Source organism: Lacerta agilis, chromosome 4 (genome assembly GCF_009819535.1).
Source record: "Lacerta agilis isolate rLacAgi1 chromosome 4, rLacAgi1.pri, whole genome shotgun sequence".
NCBI lineage: Eukaryota > Metazoa > Chordata > Lepidosauria > Squamata > Lacertidae > Lacerta > Lacerta agilis.
This window is the reverse complement of record NC_046315.1, coordinates 62473786-62493036: the sequence shown is the minus strand read 5'-3', so window position 1 is coordinate 62493036 and position 19251 is coordinate 62473786. Positions and strand designations below refer to the sequence as shown.

General features: G+C 43.0%; 1 protein-coding gene and 1 long non-coding RNA gene across 4 annotated transcripts in view; one reads left to right on the top strand and one right to left on the bottom strand.

The window, feature by feature from the left end:
* Nucleotides 1-14796, bottom strand: part of RPS6KA3 (ribosomal protein S6 kinase A3) — a 41456-nt gene extending 26660 nt beyond the window's left edge. For all 3 annotated transcript variants that reach the window (XM_033147276.1, XM_033147277.1, XM_033147278.1), the window contains exons 1-2: nt 14619-14796; nt 4395-4451 (exon numbers count right to left, since the gene is read on the bottom strand). In XM_033147276.1, coding sequence (XP_033003167.1) covers nt 4395-4451; nt 14619-14699 — 138 coding nt within the window. In that variant the 5' untranslated portion in view covers nt 14700-14796. The remainder of the gene's footprint in view (nt 1-4394; nt 4452-14618) is intronic.
* A 201-nt stretch (nt 14797-14997) lies between these two features.
* LOC117045835 lies at nt 14998-16100 on the top strand. Its single transcript, XR_004426482.1, has 2 exons — nt 14998-15103; nt 15922-16100. It is a non-coding gene; the product is annotated as an uncharacterized LOC117045835 (long non-coding RNA).
* The last annotated feature ends 3151 nt before the right edge of the window (nt 16101-19251 follow it).

The following is a 19251-nucleotide window of genomic DNA, read 5'->3' as shown; positions in this document are numbered from 1 at the left end:
CACTCCACTAACCAACCCTATTCCTATTCCCTACACAATAACCACTAGAGCAGGGGTCCCCAAACTAAGGCCTGGGGGCCGGATGTGGCACAATCGCCTTCTCAATCCGGCCCGCGGACGGTCCAGGAATCAGCGTGTTTTTACATGAGTAGAATTTGTCCTTTTATTTAAAATGCATCTCTGGGTTATTTGTGGGGCCTGCCTGGTGTTTTTACGTGAGTAGAATGTGTGCTTTTATTTAAAATGCATCTCTGGGTTATTTGTGGGGCATAGGAATTCGTTCATATTTTTTTTTCAAAATATAGTCCGGGCCCCCCACAAGGTCTGAGAGACAGTAGACTGGCCCCTTGCTGAAAAAGTTTGCAGACCCCTACACTAGAGCTTCCCCTTCCTACTCCATGCAACTACTGAACTCGCTTTTCACTTTCCCAGCTCCATCTCCGAAACCACTTCTCTCTTCTAGTCTGCAAACCCTCTTTGCACCTGTTTTCACCTTAACCCACAAACCTATACCTCCTGCTTCCCCTTTTTTGTGCAACCGCCCCCCTTGCACATAAACCATCCCATGGTAGCCTCCTTGTCCCACACATTGCTACTAAATATCCTTTCCATCCAACTAGAAAGCCACCATCCCTCCTGTTTTTCAGGTCCTTTCATGTCCCTGCTTTCATTTTCAACCCCGTTCCCATGGCTCCTTTTCCATCATTGTTTTGCAAACCCTTTTGCTTAGTTGATATTCCTGCACTGCAAGGGGTTACAGACTAGATGACCCTTGGGATCCCTTCCAACTCTACATTTCCATGATTCTCTCTTTCACCCTTTTTCCCTTCCCCTTACCTTTTTCAACTCACCCTTGCACACAGACTACCTCCACTTCTATGCCTCATCCTCTCTCCTAATCTGTGCCCCACTTTGCACACACCCCGTGATAAAATATGTTGTTGTTCAGACGTTCAGTCGTGTCCGACTCTTTGTGACCCCATGGACCAAAGCACGCCAGGCACGCCTATCTTTCACTGCCTCCCGCAGTTTGGCCAAACTCATGCTAGTCGCTTCAAGAACACTGTCCAACCATCTCACCCTCTGTCGTCCCCTTCTCCTTGCGCCCGCCATATTTCCCAACATCAGGGTCTTTTCTAGGAGTCTTCTCTTCTCATGAGGTGGCCAAACTACTGGAGCCTCAACTTCAGGATCTGTCCTTCCAGTGAGCACTCAGGGCTGATTTCTTTAAGGATGGATAAATTTGATCTTTTTGCAGACCATGGGACTCTCAAGAGTCTCCTCCAGCACCATAATTCAAAAGCATCAATTATTTGGCGATCAGTCTTCTTTATGGTCCAGCTCTCACTTCCATACATTACTACTGGGAAAACCATAGCTTTATCTATACAGACCTTTGTCAGCAAGGTGATGCAAGACTATGAGTTAGCTTGTTCAGTTAGAGAATGTTAAATTCAGTTAATGAATGTTATATGTGTATTGTATGACTGTAGGGTGTTTGCTTGTTAATAAAACATATGTTCTAAATTATTACGTTAAATCTGGAACTTAATGTTGAAGAAAAACATGGTACCAGGAGTGAAATACACAGTGTGAAGATACTCTGGACTATCTGAGGGCTTTGTATATCTCTCTCACACATGGGTCAGCTGAAGAGTAGAAGAAGTTTGTGTATAGCAAGAAGTGAGGAACACTGAAAGGAAAAAAGAGGCTACTTTAAACAAAGAACAGCAGAGGTTTGAGTAAAGTAGGGATGGGAGGATAAGTTTTTTAAAGAACTGTTATCATCAGTTGTTTGTTGCTCAGGGCTCCTTTGGGTAGAATATGCCTGAATTGCTTTCATAATTTTAAGGGACCCCAAAATGACTCTCTTGCCCAGGACCCCCAAACCGTAGGCCACGACTGCATATTGCCTCCCCACAACAACTTGGGACTCTTGCTTTTGGAAAAAGACAATGTCTTTTGACCACTGTGATCACTATCAGTCTCTTTAACAGTTGAGTAATGGGGGTGTTGAATGGACATGCCTATAGGGACTGAAGCAACGTATATCAGAGTAAGTAGGGTAGAAGTTAGAGAGAAAAATATGGAGCACTCCTCCCCACAAATATTCTACCAGAGCCATGAAATTTTACAGGCCTTTAAGTAGCCATTAATGTCAGATGTGCTGCTTTTTATTCTCCTTCACTTCATCATAACATCTCTAGTTGAAAATAGATGTAAATGGATTTTCTGGCCCTTTTCCATCCCAGAATGTTACATATGTAAAGAAGTTCTTGGCATATCATGCTAAACTCTGTCAAGAATCTGCAAAGTGTTAAGTTCTTTTATGGATGTCAGAAAATAGATTTCACACATCTATCTGGTTTATAAACAACACCCTTGTATGAAACAACTGGTTTGGGAAAATTCTAATATTTCCTAGGTAAAATTATTATTTGTTTTTAATTATGGTGAAAACTCAGACAAGTGTTTATGTCTTTGATTCAACAGTAAAGAATGTATGATTTTATCTTTGTGCTTGTCTCTTTGATCCAGCACAGTCATCCATCAGTAGAATGGAGAGCTAAACAATTTCAATTGATTCCCCTCCCACATTCCCAATATTTGTTCTAGGACAACATGGGAGGTGGGGTGGGGGTGGGGAGGGCTGCAAAGGAAATTGACTAAAATTTCTCCCTTCCTGTCCTTTATATCATTTTAATTACATCTTGGTAGTGGCACCACTTTCTGGAATTCTTGGCACTGAAATATCTAACTGATTTGAAATTTCTAACTGATTTATTTCCTACCTGCTATCATGCATTTGACCAAAGCATTATTATTATTTAGCCTGAATCCAATGTTGTCTGTGCATGGGAGAACACAACAACTTTCTTTCCTCCCAATGCAGCCCCCTCAAAATCTGCTCTGGAGGGTTGGGGGGCCTTGTGGTCCTCTACAAATCAAAATAGCAATCTCCTATAACCACTTTCTGGGGTCTGCTCTTCATGAAGGACTGGAGCAACTTTAGAACAGTACTCTAGGTTGGTGAACAGTTTCACCAGGACACATGGAAGATTCCTACTTTCAGTTAGAACACTTCAGCTTAACTTTAAGTCTGTTATGTAAGGAATGAACTTACATAAAAAGTAACCTGTTCCATTGGCCCACAGTAACATAGTACAGGTTACTGGATAATATTGTGGTTTTAAGAAACACATTCTGGCATAAATTCATCCTGCACATAATTTCTTTTTCCTCTACTCCTGAACTCAGGGAATTATCTAGAATTCATTCTTCTCAATGGGTTATGGAACAAAGGTTGAGTTCTCCTAAGATAAACAGGACTTACAAACTACCGGTAGTTATGCTGCAACCTGATACACAGTCACTGTGGCTTACATCTGAGTAAGCAAAGGGGAGGAAAAGGGCAGCACTAAAAGAACAAGAACAAAGGAAGCAAAAGAGGCAGCAAAGTCTCAAAAAACCGTTGAAAGATCAATCTTTATGAATAGTAATAGTGTTAGTGGAACAAAAATGTCCAATGCATTTCATATGATAACAACTACCCTCAGAAGCACAAGATTACACTTCTCATATCAAGGCAACACTTCTCTCTTTTTTTCTGAGTAGGAATGTATAACACTGCACTGTTAAATGCCTGGGAAGTACCATCTTCCTCTGATAATAGTTCACAAGAAGAAGAACTAAGGACCGTGTTCCAAATTAAAGTTTAAATTTAATGCAATACATTCTTTTAAATTCTATTGCCGCAAGCCAAACATGTATTAGGCGAAAAAAAATAAAAATATTCCTTCCAGTAGCACCTTAGAGACCAACTAAGTTTGTTATTGGTATGAGCTTTCGTGTGCATGCACACTTCTGCACACAAAAGCTCATCCCAATAACAAACTTGGTTGGTCTCTAAGGTGCTACTGGAAGGAATATTTTTAATTTTGTTTCGACTACAGCAGACCAACACGGTTACCTACATGTATTTAGGCATATTATATTCCATACAAGTACCACAAAACTGATATAAAAAATGAAGTAACTCGGCAGCAGTCAATGGATACAGCCATTCTAACTAGAGGAGTCACTACTACTTCATCAGCTTTGCTGAGAAGCCAGCCCCATCAGCCGTTTCTTCAACAGTCGTATGGCAACAGCCATAGGCATTCTTCAGGCTGCAATTGGGGGCAGGGATAGAAGGGAAGCAAGGTGACAGCATAGGCTCAGCTGAGACCCCAGCAATTTTTGGTTCCTCCTCTCTATTCCAGCCAGTCATTGTAAGAACTTTGTAACTAGTGCTTGATTTTGCTTTGCCCTGAATATGTGCATGCATACTAGTTGGCCAAACACCATAGCTTGAGACTGTCCAGGCAACATGTCGACATTCAGGTTTTACTTACTGATTGCGGATTTATCTCTTCTTCTCCCATAGGTTCATCCATGATTTGTTGGCCATTCTGCAAAAAAAAGAAAGAAAGGGGGTTCATAAAGCAACTATAGTAGAAACATTTCTCTAAAAAGGTAAAGGTACCCCTGACCTTTCTCTACATCTTATTAAAAATACAAAACAATGGGTTGTATTCAACTAAGTCTTACCCAAAGTATAACACTGAAATTAATGAACCTAAGTTTGTCATGCATATTAACAGCAATGAGTCTACTCTGAGTAGGACTAGAATTGGATAAAACTCAAAGTTATTTGCCAGTATCAATTACTATAAAAGATGGTTGCAACTACTGTCTTACTGGGCAGTGAATGGTGGGACATTCCAGAAAGAAAATAAGGTGTACAATTCTAAGCCACTAACTATTTAGAGCACTTATGACTAGAAGCCCACAAATCTGCAAAAAGCAAGAGGAAGGCAACAACCCATCATACAAAACAAACATTTAAACTGGACCTTGACAATGGCAATGGCACATGTGATGCAGATCTACTGAAAATTATTGTGTTTAAAATAATATGTAAGTTCTATTACTGTGAAGTGAAGATAAAGAATAGGATTATAGGACTGCAATGCTTAATCAATTAGATATATAATAAACCACTTTAAAAGTGGCCAATTAGACGGCAAGTACTATATTAAGGGGACTTTCCCTCTTATGCAAGATAAAATGCCTCATAACATTTTCCCTCTCATATATATATCACCTAAAAAAAATCAAATTATGTATGCTACTTGCTTCAGAACTTTTTTTTGCCAATGTGCAAATCAAATCCATTAAAAGCCATTTAAATCCATTAATCCATTAGTCAATTTTTACTGTGCAACCCACTGCATATCTATTTCATATCTTGGATCTTGTATGGTTGGCTATCTTGTACTAAAAACACAGATATGAGTTGCCCTGGGACTGGAGAAGGAAAATGCACTTTGGCTTTTGTCATTGCCCAGAGGAACCAGGACCACTAAGAGACTGCATCCCCTGCCTCCTAGGAGTAACATCAAGGCGATGGGAAGTCTAACCTGGCCCTAGTTCTCAGCCAGAGAAGCAGCAGCTGCAGGGGGCATGCCTTCCCCACTCCCTGCTTGAAAAAAACACTGAGCTACAACTGCCTGCTGCCCTGGGGATGCAAAAGCAAGGGGAAAGAACACCCCGACTCCATTCAGCGGCCAAATGAACAAAATACACTAATTGCTATTCAAGAAAGAACACCAGCAAAGAAGATCAATTCAGCCCAACCTGGATAAAATTGTTTGTGGCCTTCCCATAGGCATCTGGTTGACCACCGCAAGAACAGACTGCTGGACTAGACGGGCCTCTGGCTCCTTTTAGTACCCTCTAGCAGTCTCACTATTTTGTTCTGGCCTTAAAGAACTGATATCTCTCCTCTATATTTTCCAGTGTTCGAAACTCCCATTGTTCTAGGCACATTTTGCAACAGGGAATTTCATTAGCGCAAGCAGTTTTCTGAGCGCTGGGCGCAGTACTGCACCTAAGATTTCAGATTAAAACTGCAGAGTGGAAGGAAAGGAGGACCTTTTTCTGCTCTCCACTTCCAGCTACTCTCTGAAGACTGGAGAAGAGACCCTCTTAAGAATATTAGAGGGGTGAGCAGGGGAAGGACTAGACCAGGGGTAGGCAACCTAAGGCCCGTGGACCGGATGTGGCCCAATCGCCTTCTCAATCCAGCCTGCGGATGGTCCAGGAATCAGCGTGTTTTTACATGAGTAGAATGTGTCCTTTTATTTAAAATGCATCTCTGGGTTATTTGTGGGGCATAGGAATTTGTTCATTCCCCCCCCCAAAAAAATATAGTCCAGCCCACCACATGGTCTGAGGGACGGTGGACCGGCCCACGACTGAAAAAGGTTGCTGAACCCTGGACTAGACCATGTGGAACAATGATATATTTTAGCTGCAGTTCATTCGTTTTCAGCTTTGTATTCTTGTTGTAAAAAAGGTGCCTAGACATTCTGTTGTAGCACCCATAATCTAGATTTAAGGTGCCATTTATCTCCTAGCTTTCATATCTCAGTTTCTAACACTGATCTTTTCCCTTTATTCTCCTTTCCTTGTGTGTCTTGCCTTTGTCATTTGTAAGCCTGATGGCTAGACTTCTCTCTCTCTTTTAAAAGTCACTTTGGGAAATAATAATTGCCTGAAAATCAGGATAAACATACAGGAAATAAAATAGGTGTACAATAGGATAACAGGTTGAGAGCAAGCTCCCCCAGCCTGCACACTCAAGGGAAGGGTTGGCAACCTAAGTCCCATTGGCTGGGGGTCATTTAAACCAGCCCCCAAGCCGCCCCCGAACAGAGCCACCCACTTGGCAAGTCCCCGCACGCTGTGCTAAAGCAGCACAGCGTGGCACGGGGACTTCTGCGGCGCTGGAAATTGCGTCTGTGCAGATGCCGGAAATCACGGGCGGGCGCGCTCACACATGCCAATCCAGCCACGGAGGGATCTCCGCTGGAGTGAACCAGCCCCAGGTGAGGTAACCTTGATGGCCCCTGCTCAAGGATCTAAGCAGCACTAAGCTGCAGCCATGTTAGCTGGAGCACAGCATTTGTCTACCAACTTCTCATCCAGACTTGGCTGTTCAAAGGAAGTTACTCTAAAACACTTCCTAGGATGACACTGCTTTAAAGCAAAGTATCAAGATGGGTGTATTTCAGTGTTACTTGGCACTGGGTACTGCCAAAGATAAGAAGCACTGCATTTATCAACACCTTCCCAGAAACAAACAGAAGCCTCTGTATGACTCTCCTCTTTCTTCAGACCCTACTTACTAATTTCCACTTACTTACATCAGGCAGTTATCCAACTTTCAATGTCAAAGATGGCAAAGCAGCCTTCGTCACCTGACGCAAAACCAAGAGATGTATATTTTAACCATTTCTTATCACTTTGTTGTCTGGGTAACCCAAAGAAACACACCAGACTCTTACTCATCCTTGTGAATCCAAATCAAAATACACTACCGACTATTAAAATACAGTTTTCCTCCAACAAGAGTTCATTTTATATAAAAACATTTAAATGGATGTGAAGAAAATTTAGAGCACAATTCCTTACACTTTTAATGTGTAGCATCATTATCACATTAGGAACATTTGTTGTTGTTGTTCAGTCGTGTCCGACTCTTCGTGACCCCATGGACCCAGAGTACGCCAGGCACCCCTATCCTCCACTGCCTCCCGCACATTAGTATTCCAACATTAGTATTCCAAATGAAACTTGTGGAAAACATATTTGCACTAACTTCTACACTATATGATTCTACATTCCTTTAGCAATATATAATTTTCCTTGCTCACAAGGGACACCAGCAAGAATGAACTGCATGTACCAGATCTCTAATCTGCCTTATGATTTGGCTAGTAAATCAGACTAGTGAAGGGCCTGGTCGCGAAAGGTGATTCATTATAAGCCAGTCATTTTCTCCAGCAGGATGAGGTATACTAAAATGACACATTACCAAAGACTGTTTAGCCCTCTGGTGTGTTCATCACCACAATTATAGTCTAACTCTAAAACAACACAGATGGATGCATGACATGTTTACATCTTTACATCAGTAACAACTGAAAGATTGCAGTGGGGCAGGTTCAGTAAATGCTAAGTTGTAGAGAAAATAAGTAAAAAATAAATCAATTTACAATGCTTTCCCATATTACAAAATGGTCTAGATGTTTTCAATGCAAGATAAATCACAAAATTCAAGTATTACAGTTTGCTAGTGCAAGGGTCAGCACCTTCGGCTCTCCAGATGTTTCGGACTACAATTCCCATCATCCATGACCACTGGTCCTGTTAGCTAGGGATCATGGGAGTTGTAGGCCAAAACATCTGGAGAAGCCGAAGGTTGCCTATGCCTGTGCTAGTGTAATCCGGCATTTCAAATACCCAACTGCACAGTATGAAAACACACAAATAATTGGAAAAATAATGCAAAGAAGATTGCAAACTTATTTATCTTGCAACCTTTCTGGGTAAAAGATATCAGTGTAAAAGCTATGCAGGGTCAAATGTCAGTAACAGGAAAAAATGATACTGTATTTTGTAGATATATGTATCGTTTAGCATTTTTATGAATTTTGCACTAAGAGCAATGTACATATCACAGTAAGTACCGGTAATACTGTCTTTACAATGATCTTGTTCAGACACAACTACAGGTAATCAATTAGCCACGTGAACTTATGCATGAGCCACGTGAAAGTGCATGCAGACTGAGCTCTCCTGCTTTGCTCCTCCCTTCCTCTGTCCGGGAAACAAACCATGGAGTGGCATGCTTAACAATACTCCAAAGCAGTACTTGTGGGTTGTTTCTCTCAAAACAGACCACAATCTGAAGCCAAGATTTTTTCTTGGCTGCCCACTGCCCACTCATGCTTTGTTGGGGGGGGGGAGATAAGCAAGCTATGCGGGTGGCACTGTGGTCTAAACTACAGAGCCTAGGGCTTGCCGATCAGAAGGTTGGCGGTTCGAATCCCCGCGACGGGGTGAGCTCCCATTACTCGGTCCCTGCTCCTGCCAACCTAGCAGTTCGAAAGCACGTCAAGGTGCAAGTAGATAAATAGGTACCGCTCCGGTAGGAAGGTAAACGGCGTTTTCCGTGCACTGCTCTGGTTCGCCAGAAGCGGTGTAGTCATGCTGGCCACCATGACCTGGAAGCTGTCTGCAGACAAACACTGGCTTCCCCTCAGCTTATAGAGCGAGATGAGCGCCGCAACCCCAGAGTCGTCTGCAACTGGACCTAAACAGTAAGTAGTCCCTTTACCTTTACCTTTTAGTAAGCTATGAGTGCTGGTTCAGCCATAATGCAAAGCCAGTAGTTTCCCTGAAGCTTGCAAAACAGTAGAGCTCAGCATACTCGCACTTGCATGTGGCTTGCACACAGGTTAATTTGGCTAATTGCAGTAAGATTGCAGAAATGATATATCACTACAATGAGCCAGATATTTGGGAAAATGCTGAAGGCAGTCATTAGTAAGGGCTTCATTTTTTCTATTTGCAGCCCAATTATATTCATATTTACTCAGAAGTAGGTCATGTTAATTTCAACAGAACTTACTCCTAGGTGAGTATGCTTAGGACTGAATCCCTAAGTTATATTGTTGTTTCTCTCAAACAGCTCACTGCTCCCTATTTTTCACTCCATATTTATTTCTTAAAACTGAAGATGAAGAGGATGTAAACAACCTCTGTACTTCACTCAGGCAGAGTAATGGTTACAGTTAAGGTTTTTTTAAATGTTCCTTTCATTGATTTGTACATCTTATTGACTTTTTACAGCTGCGTTCTCAAAAATTAATAAACATATTTTTCAATTGCTCCTTGTAGGTTTAAATGCTGTTTTTTAGGTAATTCATAAGCAAATCATTGGATTCACTGGTAATGCACATTCTAGTGCGTTTCCAATTCTATAACCTTCAAGCAAGAAACTGAAATCTCAATGCCACCCTGCAAATATAGCATCTTGTTCGTTTACATTTCCGGCATTTTACAGGAACATATACATGTTTGTTTAAAATGTCAGTTTAAAAGTTGCAACACAGCTCTGTACACATTCTTCTTTGCTATTTGCTTCAGCTGGGAGGGCACATTATCTCCACAAGGTTGTTGCAAGGATATTGGTGGTGAGAACAGCAGCTTACCACAACCCATGACAGTACAATAGGAAAGTGTGCAAAGGATGAGAAGTATGAACAGATTCCAAGCCCCATCTGATAGCAGGCAATTGTCTGCACAGGTTATGGTATCACCAGCCCTCTACCAATATGACCAGTGCTTTCCCTACTGACAGTCTCAATAAAAGGCAAAGAAGCAATTTTTCAGAAAGGGGCTTATTCTCACTTCAAACCATTAAATACTACAATTTGCCTTCTTAAAACATTTTGATTTAAGCAAATACTATATCCATGATTAAATACTTAAAGGATGAAAACACTTAACATATAATTAGAAGGTTTTAGAATAAAGTAATGCACACTTTTCCCATCTCTCTAGCCAGCCATGAATCTACACACAATATGCTTTTGTCTTGTATTCCACTAAGCAAAATGGCTTTGAGTTAATCTCCCCCCCCCCCACAACATCCATTTTTGGATGTGAGTCATGCTTTTGGGGACAAAAAGATTACGGTAAACTGGCCTATCTGGGGTCTGAACCTGGCTGTGACTGGCAAGGAATGAGACCAAAATGATCAGGAGGCGGCTGGAGCAACTTCCCTATGTGGAAAGGTTGCGGTTTTTTAGTTTAGAGAAAAGGCAAGTAAGAGGCAGCATGCTCAAAAACTATGCATGCTATGGAAAAAGTGGATAGAAAAAAGTTTCTCTCATACACTAGAATTTGGGGATATTCAGTGAAGCTGAATGTTGAAAGATTCAGCACAGACAAATGAAAGTACTTCTTCCTTCAATGATACAGTTACAAGTTACAGACCCGATCCGTTCCGGGGTGCCGTTCACACCCCAAAAAGTCCGTAACCTGAGCAGCAATATTGCACATGTGTGAAAGCGTGATATTGCGCTTCTGCGCATGCGCAAACCGCGTAGAACGCTTCTGCGCATGCTTGCCGGGCGAAACCCGGAAGTAAACACTTCTGGGTTTGCCGCATTCGGAACCCAAAAAAAACCAACCCAAAGCACACGTAATCCGAGGTATGACTGTAGTTATACTATGGATTTCACTCCCACAAGAGGTAGTGATGGCCACCAACTTGGATGGCTGTAAACAAATTCCTGGTGAATAAGGCGGTGTTCTACCTCTGCTGTCAGAGATAGTATGTTTCTGGATATCGGTTAGTGGAAACCACAGGCATCTGGTTGGGGTACTGAGAGAACAGGATGTGGACAAATGGATCACTGGCCTGATTTCAGTGAGCTGTTCTTATGTTCATAACCAACTCTAGTTGCAGCTCAGACTGGAGTTTTGAGAAACATACAGACATTTAGATTATTTCACTTAACCAAATGAAACTGGCTATATTCAAGTCTATACACAAAGAAAACCAGAGGCTTTTGGGTCAGAATCATGTCTTAAACAAGCATTGTTCCTAAATTACCAAGGACTATCACTACGAGCATTCCCAAGCAATATTATTATTATTCATTACTTAAATCACACTACTGTTTTGAAAGAAATAGGGTGGGAAGCACACTTTGAATTATTTCACATCAAAAGTCCTTTTTTTGAAAAAATGCACCTCTTCCACATGGACCACTAGAAGTTTTCTTCCATAGGAGCAGCATACCACATTAGTTTTGAAACCTCATAAGTGCATTGGCTCCATAGCGTGTAACATCTCCACACCAAGGCTAGTCACACTCAGGAATGTGTGGAGCTGGCAAAGATTATCTGGATGAGCCGATACTCCTGGTAGTAGGCAATTTTATCATTATAAACAAAAATAGCTAAGTTTCTGTCTTGGCTGCAGACCACATTGTGACCTGCCTGCCTGGTGTGAAGATTGCAAATGTCACACATCATCTAGAGAGGCTGGTTGATGGTGCTGGGGAGAAGTCAGTGGTTATGCTGCATCCTGGCACCAATGGCATGGGCTAATGTAGTCTTGCTCCAACCCCCCCATCAGCCCCCGTTAGCATGGACAATGGCTAGGGATGATGGTAGCTGTACTCCAGTAATTTCTGGAGGGCACCATGCTGGCTACCCCTGATATAGCTGGGAATGTCTCTGGCTAATTAAACAATATATTGGGGGGGGGGTTGTTACTATGTTATGCATTTATATGCTTTGGAAAGGAGGCCTGGGGTGCGGAGGGGCACCAAAAAAGGCATCAAGGGCCACATGCAGTCTAAACAGCCACATGTTTAACTGCCCTGCTATAAATGGGGGGGGGGACATGACAGAACTGCATAAAATTGTGCAAACTGTTCTTCACACAGTTCATAGTTACAGGCTTGAAAAGGGGAATTAGACAAATTCATGGAAAGTAAAACCATCTACTAGCCATAATGACTTTATTCTATCTTCACTGTAGAAGTAGTATATCTCTGAAAACCAGCTAGTGACAATCATGAATAGAAAAATACTGTTGTACTCCATGTCCTGCTGCTGGGATTTCCATAAGCATTTGGTGAGAAAAGAATGCTGGCCTGAAGGTCAGACATTTGGTCTGATCCAGGGGGCTGCTTTTATGTTCTTAGATGCAGCACATAACAAGCACAACACAGATCATAAGCATCTTTCAAACATTATGCTTAGCTCCTGAAATGATATTTAGACATACTACAGTATCTGGTTGTCTCCATAGAGGAACTAATATATTTCAATAGGCTGCAATGATATGTCATCCGTAGAAGTACAGTTAAAATGCTTTATTGTTATTACACCTCTGAGGCAAATGGTTTTTTTTTTTAAAAAAAACTCTTTATGGAACACAGTGTTATAAACACAAATACTGTTGCTACTTAGCAGCCTAAGCCAAAAAGAACAGAATACTTCAGGTCGGGATTTAACAAACCAGGGTAATTTAAGTATGCCAAATTATCACAACACCTTATTACTACCAAGAAAAGGAACCACTTAATGAAACAGCAGAGAGGTTTTCTCAGAACCATACCCTGGAAACAACTAATCAAGCCAGATTATCTAAACTTGATCAAACCACAAGCATGCTGCTTCAACTACATAAAGTACATTGCTTCTTGGATCATGAGAACTTAGAGGGGGGAAATGGAGACAGATGACCACTAGTTCCTACATTGGTGCCTTGCTTTCAGCGGAAGCAGGATATGAGGACTTCCCTTTTTAAAAATGAGAAAAGAAAAAACTCTCAAGTGCAAACTGTTCCTACTGCCTGGTTACAGACCTGTACATGGAGGAAGTTGAGCATCCGGTCAAAATGAGGGGGAAGGGAGGGAGGAAGAGACAGTAGCTGGGTAAAGTAACCGAACACCATCAAAAAGAACAAAAGCTGCCAAGTCATTCAACCCTTCAGTTTCTACCACAGATCTGACAATCTGACAGTAACCCACTCCACAACCACCTAACCCAGATGTTCTTGATTTCATAAAGGTGCTGTACCTTATGAAGTGGAGAGAGGAAAGACTATTACTGAGATATTCCAAAGCTTAACACTATTTAACTCTTCCTCCAGCAAATTTCAGAACAGTAGTAGTATTGGCTATAGATGGGAAAGTCACTTTGCTCCCACCCTCTTTTGATTTTCTTAACCCACTGGCCTTCACTTGACCAGCAGTCAGAGGTCTTGCACCCTCCACTTCCCATGACTATCGTCCCTTGTAAACAAATGGAGTAAGGAGGCCGTTCGAAATTAGCTTAAAAGCCATCAGCAGCATTAGCGGTATGGATCAGCATGTTTCTTCCCTAAGGGGAAAAAACCATCACAAAATAGATCTGTTTCAGTAAAGAGGGGAGAAGAGAAGGGCATAGGCACCCCCTCACATACTTTATCTCCCTCCTCCTCCCCAACAAGGAGAACCCACTAAATTCCTTTCAAAGGAAGGCAGAGGTAAACTGTGCCCTCTCCATTACGCCAGAGATCTCAATGCCACTGCGTACAGAGAAACCGTCCTGCCGCCAAAAGAAATTTATTCTCCGAACCGGGGCGATCAAGAAGGGAAGAGCGGGTTTTGTGTGCCAAAAGAGTTGCCCACACCTCTCCCCCCCCCCCGCCGCCAAGCAAGCCATTACTAATACGGATTTTAAGTATCCTGTCGCTGAAAAGGGTGGGAGTCGGAAACGCGCCCCTTCGTGACTCGCTCCCCCCGAGAGCCGCGAGGGCGAGAGAGGGAAGCGCACGAGCAGCCAGACTTGGCTAATCTCGAGTATACAGTATAGGAGCGAACAGGGTGAGGGCGGGAGAGGGGCGACAGAGCAGGCGGCCAAGTGGGCCACGAAGAGTCCCCAGACAGGCAAGGGGGCTGCCCTGCCGCCTCCTCGCATGGAGCACTTCGAAGAAAGAGGAAGCGAAGAGGAAGCGGCCGCCGGTCCCCAAAGCGCTCTCAAAGCCGAGGCGGAAGCAGAGCGACCAAAACGTTCCCCTTTCCCCAGGACGGGCTTTTAATTCTTCCCCCACCCCCGCCTCCTCGCGGGCCCTTCCGCGCCCTCCGGGGCTCAGCGGCGGCAGCAGGGGGTGCTGCAGCCGGGACTCGGCGGCCGCTCCCCGGCAGCTCAGGTCGCCTTACCTCGGCGCTGCTGGTGCTGCTCTCCGCCGCGCTCTCCACAGCCATTTTCTGCCAGGGGTCCGCCAGCTGCGCTAACGGCATCTTCCCGCTTTAACTTCCGAGCTCCCCCCACCTGGAGCCGCCGCCGCCGCCGCCGCTGCCCCACAGAGTCTCGCTCAGGCTCCGGGTCGGGATTCCTCCTCCTGGCCAAGGGGAGGGCACTGCCGGGACACTCGCGCTCCCAACCCCCGCACTGGGGGCGGAGGACGAGGCAGAGCTGCCCACGCGGGGCGAGGGAGAGAACTCGGCTCGGAAGAAGCCGCTGCCGGGCACAGCCAACCTCCCGACGTCCAGCAGGGCTACTGCTACTACTACCGCCGCCGCCGCTACTCACTCCGCTTCCGCTCCCAACATGGCGGCCCCCAAGCCGTACCTGCCTGTCAAGCAGGCCTGGTGGCGTCATCCCCGAGGGCGGGACTGGCCCAGCCAATGAGCGGCGAACCCAGGTAGTAAAGGGACGGAGTCGCGGGCGCGCGGCGAGGCGAGGGTTGCTCTGATGCCGTCGAGAGTGACTGGCTGGCGTGGGAGGGAGAGGCAGGCAGCCCGGCAGGCAGGCAGGCGGGGACTCCGGATACGTGACGAGGGGTTTGGTTTTTTCCCTTTTCCCTTTTTTGTCACGGTCACTTGAGCGAAGGGCGGGAGGCGGCGGGTTTATCCTCCGCGCGGGCAGCCTTGCTTTCTCCGGCGGCGCGGATGCCGCCCGCGAGCGTCAAACCCCTCGAGTTGTACAAAAGCTTATCGTGTGTAGAGAGGCGATTGTGCGGCGTTTTCCCTCTACCCCCGGATGAACTAATCCAGCATAATTGCTACAGTGCCACCCCCGTGGCTATGACGGCAAAGTTTAGTAACCTTTCTGAGATAATCCGCGAGAAGCTGTTAGTTTTGTACGTATTCAGTATGACTATTCTGGAGTTTATTTTTTATTTTACTTTTTAACGTCATAAAAGTTTTGGCTTAACAAAAAACCCAAACCCTGTTAACTCCGATCTAAAACTGGACTCTGCAACCCTGAACACGTGTTAGATTTTAGAAGCCTTGCAGGACTTTTCTTATAAAGCATGGCCAAAGAGCCGACAAGGAATCCCAAATACATACAACACTGCCTTCACCTTCATATCCTTGGTATTCTTAACTCATCCTTTGGGTTTCCTCCCAGTGTAGTTTATCCCTCTGATGAAATTTATAAGACACACTATTCTACTTCGTTAATTTTAAAGAACCAGGTTTATGATGCTGTAAATCATTTTTTTATTTGATTTTGCAGTTGCTGAAAAGATAACCCACAAGATTCGCCTGATGAAAGGTGAAGAACCAGCAGAATAATCTCATGCAGTTGGTTGGGACTTTTTAATCTTATATTTCAAACAACATGACTTACCTGCACCTAAAAAAAGAAATATGGTCCTCCTTAATATGTGTTTAATAAACCTAGGTAGAATTATACTTATCATTATTGTATAAGCCTCCATCTAATTACTTTGGCCACCTCATGAGAAGAGAAGACTCCCTGGAAAAGACCCTGATGTTGGAAAAGATGGAGGGCACAAGGAGAAGGGGACGACAGAGGACGAGATGGTTGGACAGTGTTCTTGAAGACAGGAGTGCCTGGCGTGCTCTGGTCCATGGGGTCACGAAGAGTTGGACATGACTAAACAACTAAACAACAACAAATTACTTTCCACATTCTTGAGATGAAAAGGAAAAATGAAAAAGGTTTTAAAATATATGTTTAAAAAGTATACTTCAGTGTGCATCCTTAGGACACTGTAGTTATATCATTGTGTGAATTAATCATATACCAGCAAATTCATGTTGCACAATTATTGGAAATTGGGAGGTCTTCCACAACAAATCTACTTTCCCCAAAGACCTGACTTTTAGCAACATAAAAAGTGATGGAGAAATTTACTGGAAAGTGTGGGCTAACACAGGGAACCTAGACAGGGAAGCTACAGGGAACCAGGAAGAGGGCCTTCTCGGTAGTGGCGCCCACCCTGTGGAACTCCCTTCCTTCAGATGTCAAAGAGATAGACAATTACCAGACATTTAGAGGACATCTGAAGGCAGCCCTGTTTAGGGAAGCTGTTAATGTGTGATATTTTATTGTGAATGTTGATTGATTTGTGGGAACCGCCCAGAGTGGGGAAATCCACAGATGGGCAGGGTACAAATAATAAATATTAATATTATATTATTATTATTATTATTATTATTATTATTATTATTTTGATGCAACTGTCATCCAACTTCCCTGCAAACAAATTCATTAAATAGCCAATGTCATCTAACCTCCCTGCAAACTGATCAGGATGAATGTTTAGCAGACATCATCCAGAAGCAGCCTTAGAGTTGAAGAGATCCACAGAGGTGCAGTATACAGGTCAACCCTCATCATTTAAAACAATATAGTATTGGCTTCAAAGCTGCCTATTCTAACCACTTTGAAATATTGAAACTTTTGAGTGAGCAACATGATTAGGATTGCATCTCAATCCTCATTAACACTTAATTGGGAAGAACTTCCATTGAACACTGTAAGACTTCGTTCTGAGTAAGCATGCATAGGGTTGTGCTGTTAGGGTGTCACTATATCTGACAATGTCATAGTCTGACTCAGGCAATGCTGAATACATTGGAAAAAGGAAAGACTTAAGACACAGGATGGATGTTCAGAGCTAAGCCCTTCTGGCTGTGCTTTTCTCTCAAAAACACTTTTCGTTGTTGAGAGCATAAGAAGAGGTTGCTGGAACAGGCCAATGACTCATCTAATCCAGCATCCTGTTCTCACAGTGGCCAACCAGAGGCCTGTGTTGTTTGTTTTGCTGTTTTGATCACAGACGGGATTACTTCCAATTGCAGATTCTTCTGAAACAAAAATAGTTTCTTGCTGAAACACAAGTATGATGCACACTTTGAAGATTCCCTAGTACCATCCTGACAAAAAGGTCTGCAGCCATTATAACTATTTCTACTCTTGAGCATGACAACCAAGGAGGAAGATCCGTCTATTTGTTGATGGTTTTTAGGGTTCAGGGTTTTTCCTGACATGCAAGAAAACATGCAAAATACCACCAGAGAATGGACACTTTCTCTTTCTTTCTTTGACAATGCATAGTCTCTGTTCCTAGGATTGCATTGGCTCCAATGTGTGCGTTATAAAATAGAAAAGGCAGTCATTACATATGGCACATCTTCAAGTCCAGTATTGAGCATTATATTTTTTGCCAATGAATTATAAAATTCATAAGGTATGGGGGGGAGGTTTAAACTACATATATGTTGGTCTAAATCTGTTGACTTAATTGTGACTTGCATACTGATTACAAACCTACTTATCTGGATCTGAGCTCAATTCAAATCAACATTTATTTCCAAATAAATGACCAGGAGTGTTAAATTTTAGTATTTGTATCAGTAAACAGCAGGGCACACTACATCTATTCTTATTGCAGTTTTATTTCAACTGAACTAAAAAGTGACCAAGAATTACAAATAAAACATAAGAGGTGTTTCTCTGTACGGAAAATGATAAAATCCACAGGTGGCTTAATACCTTTATAGGACCAACAAAAATAACACAAATTAGAAATAAAGTTTTGGAGTTCTCTAGAACTCTTCATATTGCTGAGTGTTACACAAATTGTGTTTTTCCCTACCCTGTTCTTCCTCCTGCTAACATCTATCCTGATTGAAAATTGTGGAGAAATCAAAAGCTCACTCACTATCATGTAATGTTTTAACTTTCCAAATGAAGATATTGCCCAATTGTGGATTTTGGAACCTTCGCAAAGTGCAAGAATGCTGGTTTGAGTAATTTGTGGTGGAGGAAAAGCAGGCTGTATAAGAGGATGTTGTCTTATGACATGACTGTACATGTTATCTTCCATAGTGTACATGAGTTACCTATGGATAGTTGTTCATTGCTGCTGAAACTGATGATAAATATGAGGATGGTGACAGGTAAGATCTCATTTGCAATCATCACAATCATTTTAGCATGTGAGTGGCTTCCTATGTTCTTGGCTTCCTGGAGTGTAATTGACATCCACCAGGAATTTAGAATTCCTGCCAGTGTTCTGATGTAATCTTGAGAATGTGGATGTGGGCGGGATTGTTGCAGCCTCAAATGGGAGTTCTAACAAAGTACTTTTGAATAAACAAGGATGTTGCACTCCTATTTTTGATTCTGAGGCAAAGTGCTGTGCTGGAAGAGGCCCAGGGTCACACTCTTAAATTGCTTAAGGCTTGAATCCTAAATACACTTGATAGGAAGTATTTACTTCTAAGTAAATGTGTTTAGGATTGCACTGTAAAGCTCCATAGGGGACATGGCTTTCCTATGGTACAAATTATTATTTTATGACATTTATATTTGCCCTCTCTCCTAGCAACTCAAGACAGTGTACAGCCAGAGGATCACTGGTTTTCCACCCCGTATGTTGTTGGACTCCATTTCCTATCAACCTTAGCTGCCTTGGCCAGGGATGATGTGAGTTTTATTCCAGCAGCATCTGAGGAGCCAGAGGTTCCCCATCCCTGGCATACAACAGTGTGATGCAGCAGCAAAAAAGGGTTGAAACTATCCACTGAGTAG